The 12,189-nt window shown below is 41.3% G+C and overlaps 2 protein-coding genes across 4 annotated transcripts in view; both read right to left on the bottom strand.

Moving 5' to 3' along the window:
* Positions 1-52: 52 nt before the first annotated feature.
* Positions 53-9,696, bottom strand: LOC112161307 (tryptophan 5-hydroxylase 1). 2 transcript variants are annotated; one of them, XM_036211383.1, is made up of 11 exons: positions 9,155-9,696; positions 6,501-6,910; positions 4,973-5,107; positions 4,589-4,894; positions 4,425-4,492; positions 2,960-3,156; positions 2,753-2,888; positions 2,557-2,683; positions 2,198-2,293; positions 1,958-2,091; positions 53-314 (listed from the first exon to the last, which is right to left on the bottom strand). In XM_036211383.1, exons 2-11 carry the CDS (start codon positions 6,573-6,575, stop codon positions 107-109), a joined length of 1,482 nt encoding a protein of 493 aa, XP_036067276.1. In that variant the 5' UTR covers positions 6,576-6,910; positions 9,155-9,696; the 3' UTR covers positions 53-106. The 2 variants fall into 2 exon arrangements, with proteins under 2 accessions (XP_036067276.1, XP_024152175.1); XM_024296407.2 differs by lacking the exon at positions 9,155-9,696 and having other exon boundaries at positions 6,501-7,132.
* A 722-nt stretch (positions 9,697-10,418) lies between these two features.
* The window catches only part of LOC112160406 (protein C19orf12 homolog), a 5,422-nt gene continuing 3,651 nt past the window's right edge, over positions 10,419-12,189 (bottom strand). For both annotated transcript variants that reach the window (XM_036211382.1, XM_024294885.2), the window contains exon 3: positions 10,419-11,383. In XM_036211382.1, the coding sequence (XP_036067275.1) occupies positions 11,115-11,383 (269 nt within the window). In that variant the 3' untranslated portion in view covers positions 10,419-11,114. The remainder of the gene's footprint in view (positions 11,384-12,189) is intronic.

Below are 12,189 nucleotides of genomic sequence, written 5' to 3'. Positions count from 1 at the left end.
AACTTCAAATCTTTAGCTACAGCCTCAAACTCCGCCCCTTTTCAGTCCCAGGTGTGTTAAAGCCTTTATTCAAGCTAAAAATACATTTGTATGAGAATGAATCCTCTCAGGATGGAGCCACAGATTTCCAGGACATTCCTCTTCCTCTCAGGGGTTTGCTGAGTTGGTTCAGAGCTTCTTCTACAATGTCGAGCTCGTGCCGGATGTCCTTCACCATGCTGTTGATGTTGTGGGTGTTGGTCAGAACGTCCACGCTCTGAGTGTAAGCGTTGTAATGCACAGTGAAAGGCCGATGAAGGGTCTTTGCAAACTCCCTGCAGGAAAAACACCAGAATGTATCCTCCCATATAAACATGTTCAACTGAAAAAAACATTTTAGGTAAAGATGTAAAAAATCAGAATGATGTTGGAAGGTTAAAGTGAAAAATGGGGATTTAGCCAAACAGGTAAATGGTGACAATAGATGGTGTATACTTATAAAGCGCTTTTCCACTTTAATTTAAAATAAAAAAAGCATTTTACTGATCAGATTAAAAAAAAGGCGGGCTGAGTGGGGGAGGTGTGGTCTGGTATGTGATTGACAGTGAGGTTAGCTTGAGGTAACATAGTCACTTTGCGTCTTCAATACGGAGAGTCGTACTGAACAAAGTGATGCCAGTATCTCCACAGAAAGCTCTGTAGTGATTCTGAAGGGGACTTGTGTCTCAGTGGTAAAATGATGCTAGCATCATATGCTAATGAAGGCTAACATATTAAGCTAACAATCCAGAGTGAAATGTTCATTGTAAATCCATCACCAAGACGGAGTCCGTTGGCCAATTGCACTAAACCACTGTTGACTAACTTCAAAATCCACTGGAAAGTTGTACAAGTCAGTAGATTTTTGAAGGAATACACCCACAACCCATGCTAAAGCTAACACGCTAACGACCAACCGTTACAGAATCAAAGATGGGCGGGGCTTTTGTGCTGGAGATAAGAGGATGATGACGAGAAACTTCTGGAACTTACACTAGTTAACCAACCACAAAATTCTACTGTAATACCTGTAGGGGGCAGCACACAGATGGTTTCAGACTATAGTTTCTATAATGAACAAGTTTATTTTAAATAGTCAAAAATGTGGCGAGGACCAACAGACTGCACTTTTAAAGCCTCATTTATGGAGAAAAACAGTTGACTTGGTGTTTGGTTACCGGTTTCAATTAATTCATTTATTTTCCCATTTTGTTATTTTGTATTGTGTTTGGTTTTACCATCACATCTTCTTTTACCTGTTCTATACCGTAGAATTGATCTAACTGAATTCTCTTTAATGGACAAATACATTTTTTCACCTATCTGTCATAAATGACGCCAACCTATAACCACCAGGAGCATTGTGGGGTTTAGTGTCCAATCCAAGGACACTTTGACATGTGAGTTTAGCATCCCCTGACAAGGCCCCAGTTTGTCTCTAAGTCCATTTCAGTCCCTTCAGCTTTCTATGTGCAGTCTCTTTGAGATAATCATTTTATTAGCAGATGACCGTCTGTTCTATCTGTCACTTCCTACGACATTGTTCCAACCGACTGACTTACAAACTCCTCAAAGGTGGTGAAGAACCGTAGAGTTCTGTCGCTCAGCTGAAGGTTCAGGCTGTGACTATCTCTATGCTGATAATCTATGTTTCTGTCACAATCTTACAGATCCTGCCATCATATGTGGATCAAAATGACTTCAAAAGTCATTTTTCCTTTCATCTGTCTACCTGTGTCTGTATCTCAACTCATTCTTTCCGCTCAGAAAAACATTGTCTGATCCTTTAATCCTCATAAAAGAAGCGTTGAAGTTCCAGACTCTGTTCTTCGCTGAAACCTCAGAGAAAGCCTCTCTGTCTCCTTTTGTACTCGAGATCTGCAAATGCTCGAGTGTTTTCTGAAAGTTTTTTAGAAACTTTCGTTTTTTTAAAACTTACCTCATTTTGTTCTTGGCTTCCTCAAAGCTTTCAGCGACAAAGTAAGCTTCTTGAAAGGTGGTGATCATGCACTCCTGGTTGCATGTTAGAACGGGGTCAAAGGGGAGGATATTGGCCTTGCCTGACAGAGAATGCTGAGCAGAGAAAGAGCGGAATCTTGTTAATTTGGCTGGTGAACTACTACACAAGTGCTCTAAAGTGAAGGGGTTAATGCATGGGTGTTCAGGTGTGCTGCTTCACCTTGAGTTCACTGACAGAGGACAGCAGTCCGGCTCCGTAGGCTCGCAGCTTGCCGTCTTGCTTACAAAGGCCGAACTCCACGGTGAAGAAATAGCACTGGAACAGGAGTTTGAACAGGACGTCAGTCACCACAGCAGCGTTTGAAACCCTGCAGAGTTCTTTTGTTTCCTTCTGCACATGTGCCCATTGTTCTCACAACTATTGGAGGAAGTTTCTTCACTTTTTTGATCATCTACAGCAGTCCCAGCTGATTGTGTTTCCAGATTTATCAAGGCCAAACACCACCGTAAGGACAGTAAACCTTTGTAACAACATAAAAGGAGTTCTAGTGAAATGTGCCGCGTGGACACGCCTCTCACCGTGGCCAGCTTTTTAACAGCATCATCCGAAGCGCCCAGGGATGCCAGGCCGATCTCCTGAGAGAACTGAGCAAAGCTGGGCTCCGCCAGCAGGGGGACGTGACCCAGCAGCTCGTGGCATGTGTCCCTGCAAAAGAAGGACGGCTTCATGGTCAACCGTGAGGGATGTGGGTACGGATGAGAGTCGCATACTCACGGTTCAGGAGTGTACAGAGGCTCTGAGCTGTGGCGGACGTACTGAGTGCAGTGAAACACTCTGAACGCCAGACCGGCTAAGAAGTCCCGAGGGGACAGGTACCCCGCAACCGGCCGGATGGTGAACCCTGATCGCTCTGCGAGACGCAGACACGACTTTAGTGTTAGACGTGGTTCAAATTTAGCCACATTTGGCCTCATCCGTTACCCTTCAGGAACTTTGAGACGTCCTCCAGCTGAGGGATGTTGTCCTCGCTGTAGCAACAGTCCTTGGTCAACAGAGGGAGGTTCTTCAGGTACTCCTTGCAGGCGTGGCTAGGATACAGCTTGTTGAGCTCCCTGAAGACCACGCCCCAGGTACGCACCTCCTCCGCTGTGTAGCTGATTTTGGGAATCCGATTTCCACTAAAAAAATTCAGGCTTTTAATTGAAAATATGTCAAGTTTTTACTCAAGTGAAACCACAGTCTTACAAAAAAGGAAAGAATGCAGAACTCGGAGGGACTCTCATCAAACCAAACTTTGGCCAAGAGAATATGGCCAAATAAAAATATGGACCTTGAAACTTAATAGTCGGAAGTCCCTCCCCCTGCCAGAGCCGGCCGTAAAAAAACGCCATGTGTGCTCAAAATCATTAGAAAGAAGTCCTCAACCAGAACCCCTGTTTTAAACTTTCAACTTTTTTTCCTTTGACGTAACTGCGTACGTGATCAGCTGATTCACCGAGAAAATCAGCATTTCTCCGAGGTAAATGTGTGTAGTTATATAAATTTGAACACTTGTTAATATTGACTTGAAAGACATAGAACGATGAAAGTTCTCTGTCCCATTTGAGGCTCATCTTCACACTAAACTGTTAGACAGTTAAAGTTTATTCACATTTAAAAGCTTAAAAGCTGATAGTTCTGAAAAGATTTTAAAATACCATTTTTTAAAGGGTTTGCTAAACTTTAAGAAACTTCTGCTGACACAACCGGCGACAGTTGTGACATTCCTCCTTCCGGCGCCATCTTGCACAGGAAGCGCCTCACTTTGGCAGCTTTCTGGTTTCCTGGAAGAACTTTTTGTGGACCGAACAGGGACGGTTCAGGTTTTTAAAAGAAAGGCTCAAAAAACAACTTTTGAACCTTTTAGCTGAAATGTAGGATTTATTACATATTCACAATACTTTATGTATTAATAGTATATATGTATTTATCTTTTTAATTTACTTTTAGTGATTTATATCTGTCTATTAAGGTTTATTTATTAGTTTATTTGTTATTTTTTCTGTTTTTACTTTAATATATTCTATTCCTTTTCTATCCGGTGTTTTCCTCATGGATCCTCCACACCAGTGATGAAGCCTCCGCTCCAGTGGGGTCTCGCTCCCTCCGTTCAGCCTCTGTAAATATGAGTGGGGGGGTCGCTGGTGTGGACAGTAAAGGGGTGTGGTTTAGCAGGAGTCTGGTGATACGATACGTATCGCGATACACTTGTCATGATACTTGTCATGTGATTTTAAAGGGGCCATTCCAGGATTTTATTAAGTCTTTCAGAGCAAACTATATCCATATATGATCATATTTTACCTTTGGCACACTAAAAAACAATTTATTTTGTAAATATTTTGTTATTATATTATTTTTGTGAGTTTTTTCCTACCCGGACGTTGAAGGGAGAACTGGTTCTTACTGTTTGAAGGTCATGGCCACATCAGCAAAGTATTGTCTTCTTTGGTGGTAAACTCCATCTTTAAATCCCTGCAGGAACACAGGTGGGTTACAAGCACAGGTCAGGCTTTTCAAAATAAAAGCATTTCAGCAATGGGAGCTCCTCTGCGGCGCCGCCTCACTTACCGGATGATCAGCATCTAACTCGGAGCCGTACATCAACACCCGGTTTGCACACTGGTCCAGATCGGAAATCTTCTTGGGGAACCAGGGCACGCCGTCTGGTTCTGGAGCCTCGGCGCCGTCGTTTTCAGTCAGAGGAGGGCACCCCCCGAACGGGGAGATCTCCACGATCTGAGCGTGCGTGCTCAGCAGCTGAGTCAGCTCCTTCATCTGCTCATGCTCGCTGTCACAGTCCACGAAGACCTCAAAGTCGGAGTCTCTGCGCTTGGACTTCCGGGACTCGATGTGGACCAGGTGGACGTGCTTCTCCTGACCGACCCAGAAAAACAGAACTTTTGAGGATCATCCCATCAGGAGTTCACTCAACACGGACACGGCTGCACCAACCTGGAAGAGCTTCAGAGCCTTAATCAGACCCCCCACCTCATTCTTCAGAGTGAATATGATGGTTGCTGTTCTCTTCTTGGAGCATGACGGCTTCCCCAGACCGCCACGGCTCTCCTCCGCTGCTCTCAGCGGCTCCTTGCAGAATTTGAGGTTTCACAGAAGAAGAAAACATCAGAGAGACCGTGTTCAATGACCTCCACACGTGACCCCCTCCAGGCCCGGCCTGGGATAGACGGCGCCTTAGGCAAAAAAACAAATTTGGCGCCCCCTGGTGGGTCTGTGATTGTTGGAGCTGGGGCTTAAACTAGGTAACTCAAAGGTACCAACTGACGGCTCCAACGACCAGCCAATATTCTAGAGCACAACTGTTAAAGTCAAGGCCCGGGGGCCGGATCCGGCCCTCCAGGTAATTCTATCCGGCCCTCCAGATCATTTTATTTTATTGTTATTAATGACCCGATGTTATCTTGTTCTTATTTCTAACTTGCATAATTTTGACAAAATATATTTTTATGGAGAGTAAAATATTGAAAGTTATTTAAGGTTTATGTTGATTTATTCTGGAATAATATTCCTGGCTTTTTATTATTATGAATTAAGTTAAAAAGTTACAGTTTTAAAGTTTTAAAGCTAGAATTCTGCAAGCCTTTTGTACTATTTTGGCATTTACTAAGATTTGTAAGGCTAATTTGGCATTAAGCTAATATTTTAGCTTCAGTGTTTTTAGCTTTTAGCTTCAGCATTTTCAGCTATCAATTTCAGCACCTTCAGCAGCCAAGTTCATCTTCCAGCATTCACACTAACATTATCACGGGTAATACTATATATCTAGTTTATAATTATGTTAAAAAGTTACTGTTTTAAAGTTTTAAAAATGTAGTTTTAGAGTTCGATAAATGTTTATCCTGTTCGACCCGCGACCTCAGATGTGTTTTAAATTTTGGACCCTTTGATTGAGTTTGACACTCCTGATTTAGATGAAAGTAGATGAACCTTCAACAGTTAAAGGTGTTGGGGGAAAAGCACAAGACCGTCAGTTAATTTTTTTTTTTTTTGTATCAGCGCCAGGAGGGGAGGGGCGCTGCGCTGCAGAGTTATTAATTACATCAAACATCTGAGTTATTTTATTTCTTTGATGTCTTTCTTTGATGTCTGCAGGTGATCAAAAGGCCACGCCCCTCAGTTTAAAGAACAGGTTGAGAGACGGTGGAATTAAATTTGTAGCAGGATTCTTGTGGTTTCACGAGTCAGGAGTTTTACTTTAAACGTTTTAAGGTTACTGCTCAATCTCGTTGGATTACCCTAATCTGGATGATCAGAATCTCCATCAGTGAAACAATAACTAAAGATCTTCTTTTTGTCAGATGAGAGTTTTCATTCGGATGTTTCTGACTTTTGGTTAAAATAAACCTCCAGAAAAGTTTTCAACCAGATCCTTTGTCATCATCTTGGATGTAACATGAAATAGTTTGATCACAGCTACAAAAGCTTTTTTTTTTTAAACATGAGACTACATATAGTCACTTACTTTACCGCAGAGCAGCTTCTCCGAGTTCACAGCATCCGAGGATTCGTCTGCTTCATGTGGCTTCTTGGTAAGCATGGTTCTGGATGGTCCTGAGGGTTTCAGAGCGTGGAGGTCGTCTCCGTCAGAGCAGAGTGATCCAACATCTGCTCATCGCCTCCGTCTTTATGGAGCTGAAGGTCAGGGGAGGAGCTGGAGAGAGCGAGGACCATCAGGACGCCTCATCATCACGGCAAACACCTCACAGCTGGATGCAGCAGATCACACGCTTGTGTTCTGACAGGTGGAGTCACGGATCCACCACAGACTGATGGACGTCCATCAACACATCTGAAGCTGCAGCAGAACCGCATGTCTCAGGGTCAAGAGGAGAAAACTGCTGGTGTGAAACTATCCAACCATAAAGGCGTTCTCTGCAGCAAAGAGAAATCCTCAGTTTTTAGAATTTTGAAGGAGATAAAAGAGAAGAATCAGTTAGAGAAGAAGTGAAAGGGATTTTCTGATCCAGGAGATTTAGAATAATCTGACACACAACAATCTGGTGGATTAGGAATCCATGAAGCTTCAATAGTTTGTCATTCTGGGTTTTTTAAGATCTTCTGTCATCAAGACGTGATCAACATAAAGATGTTCAGTTCAGGACCTGAAATGACTTCAGGGAATCAATCAAAAAACTTTCAATTCTTCTCTTGTTTTGACAAATATATGTTTTCATTGTTGTGATTATGCAAAAGACGAAACATTTTCTCAGGTTTGTGGACCTGATACATCTGTGGTTACCATGGCAACGAGGTGTACTACATCGTCTTTTGTTTGTCATCCTGACAAACAGACGGAAGCCGAGAACCTCCTGAGATTTTTAAAGAGCTCCTGAAACAGTGAACGTGGACATCGACCCAAATCCAGAGGGTCAGGTCAGTTTCAGGAGAGACGGATCGGATGTGAGGAAACATCTGAAGAAAGTTCAGATGAAAAGTGGACAGACGGACGCAAAGTTCACCACAAAAGTTTCATGATCTTTGTGAGATTGTCTTCCAGTTTCTCTTAAATATTATTATAGTTTATTTCTTCTTCTGCACGTTTGTGGGATGAATGCCCCGTTGAAATGAATGGGAATTGTTTCAAACTGTTGCAATTTCTGCAATAAAAATCATTCAACAAGTTCAGAAAATTCATGTTTGTACTTTTGATAATGATCAGTTTTAAGCAATTTAAGATTTTATACAATTTATATGATTTTTTTTTCAAAACTTTTAAGATTTTTTAAGAACTTCTTTGAATTCTTTGTGCATTTTCTGCAATTTCTACAAGTTTGGTATCAAAACGTTCAGGACATTCATACTTGTACTTCTGGTATTTGTAAACTTAACGACTTTTACAATTTGTGCAATTTTTCAACCCCATTGAAATGAATGAGACTTTTTTCAAATTATTACAATTTCTGCAATTAAAAACATTCACCAAGTTCAGAAAATTCCTGCTTGTACTTTTGGTATTCTTAAATGTCACAACAATTTTTTAATTTTCTACAATTTTTTTAAATTCAAGAAAATTTTGTGATTTTTTTTTTTTCTTTGCATGATATTTTTTGTGCACTTTGAAACCAATGCAATATTGGTATAAAAAAAAAATCAGAAAAAAATATTTTTGTACTTTTGGTAATGATTCATTTTAAGCGATTTTACACAATTTATGTGATTTTTTTTCTCTTCTTTTAAAATTTTCAAGAAATTCTTTAAATTCTTTGTGCACTTTCTGTAAATTCTACGAATTTGATATTAAAACATTCAGCACTTTCAGGGCATTCATGCTTGTAATTTTAGTATTTGTATACTTTCCAGTTTTTACGATTCTACGTAATTTACACAATTTTTCAACCCCAATAAATTAAATGAGAATTTTTTTGTCATGCAATTTCACACAATTTTTAAAATTTTACAAAATTTTTGACATTTAATGGAATTTTTGTGATATTTCTTTTTAAACGAAATTCATCAGATTCTTTGTGCACTTTGAAACCAATGCAATATTGGTATCAAAACATGCCGGAAATGTATTCTTGTACTTTTGGTAACAATCCATTTTAGTCAATTTAAGATTTTACACAATTGTATTTTATTTTTTTCAACTTTTACGGTTTTTACAAAAACTTCTCATATTGTCTGTAAATTCTGCAAGTTTGGTGTCAATAAGTTCAGCAGGACGTTCATACTTGTACCTTTTATTCACACATTTTACGCAATTTAAGATTTTGCGCAATTTTTGCCAATTTTTCCATGAAAGTCTTCAGATTCTTTGTGCACTTTGAAAAAGATGCAAGTTTAGTAATAAAACATTTAGGACATTATTCATCAGTTAAAGTAGATTTCTTCAGCCTCTTCAGCAAAAAGCATTCATGCTCTTGCATTATCGCAGGGAAAGCAACTTTTCTGGTTGTAAATGATTCTCTCCTTTAAAAATGTATTTTATTGATTCCAAAGTTTGGAATTCTGGTGTTTTTTATGGAGGATCTCTAACCTGAGATCACTCCAGATTAAACTTCCAATTCGTTTTGTTGCTATGGCTACAGCAGTCGTGGGCGGAGCCAGACTTTGTGGTATCGTAGCCTGAAGTGTGAGTGGATCTCAGCCAGCTCTCTGACTCCTTCAGAGACTTACTATGAGTTTCTGGTGGATCAAACCCGGAACTGAGCTCCAGAATCCACAGGTCCATCTCAGCCGTCTATAATTAGCTGCTGCGCATAAAGCAACAGGCAGGAAGTCGATATCAGGTTCTCCAAATTTGTCTGAAGAAGCAGTCCGTCTCCACAGGAGGCCTGGCGAGTCCAAACCCGTTTACGGCCGGATGTGACCTTCACAAACGCTGGGAGCTGGTCATCAGGTCTGCAGCTGGGTTCTCTGCAGCAGGAGTCTGACCTCGCTGGAGCTTCTGTGAGAAGCTTAATGACGAGCAGCGTGATCCATCTCCTCGCCGCTCATGCAATTACAGAACGCGCGCCTTTGTGTAGCGCTGCTTTCTATTCCTGCAGCGTCTCTGTCCGTGGTCATTACGCAACCAAAGCCCATCTCTCCTGCTTTAACTCACTTTCTGAAGAACAGACGCAGAGAAAAGAACAAGAAGCTGGTCGGGTTTTATTCTAACAGGATCTCAAGTTGTTTTGTAGAGAAAATCTGTCATGAGGCTGAAATTATCTGTTCCAGTCCCACTCCAACTCGATTTTCTTCTCTTGTAAGATCGTTCCCAGTGGTCTTCACGCATTTTTAGGCAAAAACCAAAACATATTTTCTGCAGGAGTTCATTTGAAAGGCTCATCTGGGTTGTTTTTTTGCTAATTTTCCATCAACTTACTATACATTGTTCCTGCTAGCTTAAAGCTAACAATAGCATAGCTAAAAAAAATGTAGAGCACTATCTGAGCTATCCGTTTGTACAGTTCTGATCCAGATTCCAGCTCAGACGACGAAAACAAAGACGTTCATGGATCTACTTGTCTGCAAGTGTTTTCAGTTTCCAGTAATTCCTCGTATTCGTGCAGCAAATTGTTTAAGCAGAATTAGCTTGATGAATAGAAAAGATCAGCCTAAATGTTCACTACAGAGATTAAACTCTCTGATCTAAAGTTCTCCTTTATCAGCTGACAGAAATCATTTATTTGTGAAAAGGGACATTCTTATTTTTCCAGCTCTTTTTGTATAAATGTAGCTCAGCAACGGATCGGCATTTGACCCTTTCAATAAGGCATCCAACTGTGCATCTGCAACAAGCTAGCGTAGCGACGTTAGCCTACATACCTCATTGCTGTGGTAATGATGGGAATTCTGGCTCTTTTTGGATCGGATCTCAAATGACTCTTTATGTTGTTTTGTTGCTTTTTTAATTTATTATCAACATCTAAATAAAATCATGCACAAAATGAGTAACTAATGTTAAAAAATGCGCATTTATTCTTGTAAGTATAAATATTCTATTTATTCAGATAAAACGTACAAAATAAATGATAAAAACAAAAACTAAACATTTTTACCTTTTTCATATCAAACAACACAAAACACTGAAACAACAACACAAAATACAACTTTAGTGTGCAAATACTGAGTGTCTCAGCCTTGAAGAGCTGATCTGGTTTCTTCTGTCAGTAATGATCTGCTCTGTTTTAGAAGGTTCTCTCGGTTCTCAGAGTCTGTTGTGGAGTCGGTTCTGTATGGAAATGTTCTCCTGCAGACTCCATTTCTCCTTTGTATGATCAATGAACATGGCTCCAGGTTCTGCTTCTCTTTCCAACTCCACTCATGTTCTTTCCTTTCTGTCTTGAGTTGCTGTAGTTTGTTATTGTTGTTGGTCTGGCGGTTTCTCCGTACTCGTCACGACCCCGCCCACCTTCCCAGAAGGGAACCGGACTTGTCATTCACTCTGAGAGCCGTTTCATTCACGACCCAGACCGCTCCCGTCCTGCTCCGGTAACGATTATATCCTGTCCCATCCTGGTCCGTGATTGATGGCAGAGACGACTCCCATTCCTCGGGAATCCTTCGGGAATCCCTCGTGAATCCCACAGGAATCATCTACTCTGAATTCCACGCCACAAACTGCTATGAGGACTCTGTCCGGGTCTCAGTCTTAATAACGCACCTTTACCTTCAGCTCTTTGGTGACGTACTTGATGAGCGCCGAGGTGACCTTCTGGTTGAGCTCGGCGTCCCTCATCACATAGGAGATGAGAAACTCTGTGCTGATCAAGTTCAAATAGTACGAACTTCCCAACGCCTGGCGGATCTCATTACAGAGCTTCTGCTTCTGGCTCGAAGACAACTCCATCAGAATCTGAGGCAAAGGCTGGAACTGCCCTCTGCTCATCCACTTGCCCAGGAGACCGCCCACAGCGCCACCTGATGGGGACACACAAATACATCTGTTGGTGGAACACCTTAGAACCAGAGTTCCTGCTGTAACGTCACCGTCTGACTCTGGAGTCCAGCAGGTCAACAACATTTATGACATGAACCATTTGAGACTTTCTCCTCAACAGCTGTGACATCACCAACTATTATGTGAACAGCCGGTCAAATCGCTTTTTAAACATATTTGGCATTAATTTAAAAAGTTCTTTCATGACAATATTGCTCAAAGAAAATAACCCAAAGATGAAAGAGTTTTGCAACTATATTTGACAGAAACCAAATGGAACGTCATTCTGTTCCGTCCTGCTGCTGGACCGTTTTCCATTCAGTCCTTCTGCTCACCTGACAGGTGTGCATTAATTGGCACCTGCTGGCTACTTAAGACAGAGGAGGCCACAACAAGACGGTCAGGAGCAGAGCAGCAGGAGCTGGGTGGGTTTTAGTTGGTGTGGTGCTGGTTTGTTTCGTTCTTTTTCCCCTTTTTGTCCTCAGTAGTCTTAGACTGCTGGGTTTGGTTATTTTAGTTTGGGGTTGGACCTTGGTAGTCTTGATTTGTGGGCTTTGTTTGTTTGTTTTCTTTAGTTTTGGTTAGGCAGCCGTTAGCAGGAGCTGCTGACTCTGACAGTCGACATGTCTGGTCAGCAGTCTCCAGGACTGATTTTATGTTTGGCTCTAATTCCCTTTTGTTTGAACCGGCACAGTAATGTCTTTCTCTCTTGCTTTTCAGGACACAGTTTCTTTGTGTCCCATAATCAATAAACTGTCTTCCTTTTTCTCACTTGTGTCCAGCTTTT

The sequence above is a fragment of the Oryzias melastigma genome, linkage group LG3 (assembly GCF_002922805.2).
Source record: "Oryzias melastigma strain HK-1 linkage group LG3, ASM292280v2, whole genome shotgun sequence".
Classification (NCBI taxonomy): Eukaryota; Metazoa; Chordata; class Actinopteri; order Beloniformes; family Adrianichthyidae; genus Oryzias; species Oryzias melastigma.
This window is presented reverse-complemented; position numbering and strand designations above follow the sequence as displayed.

What these genes read in the sequence shown, in the direction of transcription:
- LOC112161307 (XM_036211383.1), bottom strand. Translation starts at nt 6,575, where the DNA reads ATGCTTACCAAGAAGCCACATGAAGCAGACGAATCCTCGGATGCTGTG. An exon ending in CGTCTCAAAGTTCCTGAAGG is followed by an intron (nt 2,889 to 2,959) that starts GTAACGGATGAG and finishes TGCGTCTCGCAG; the next exon opens with AGCGATCAGGGTTCACCATC. An exon ending in GAAGCCAAGAACAAAATGAG is followed by an intron (nt 315 to 1,957) that starts GTAAGTTTTAAA and finishes TTTTTCCTGCAG; the next exon opens with GGAGTTTGCAAAGACCCTTC.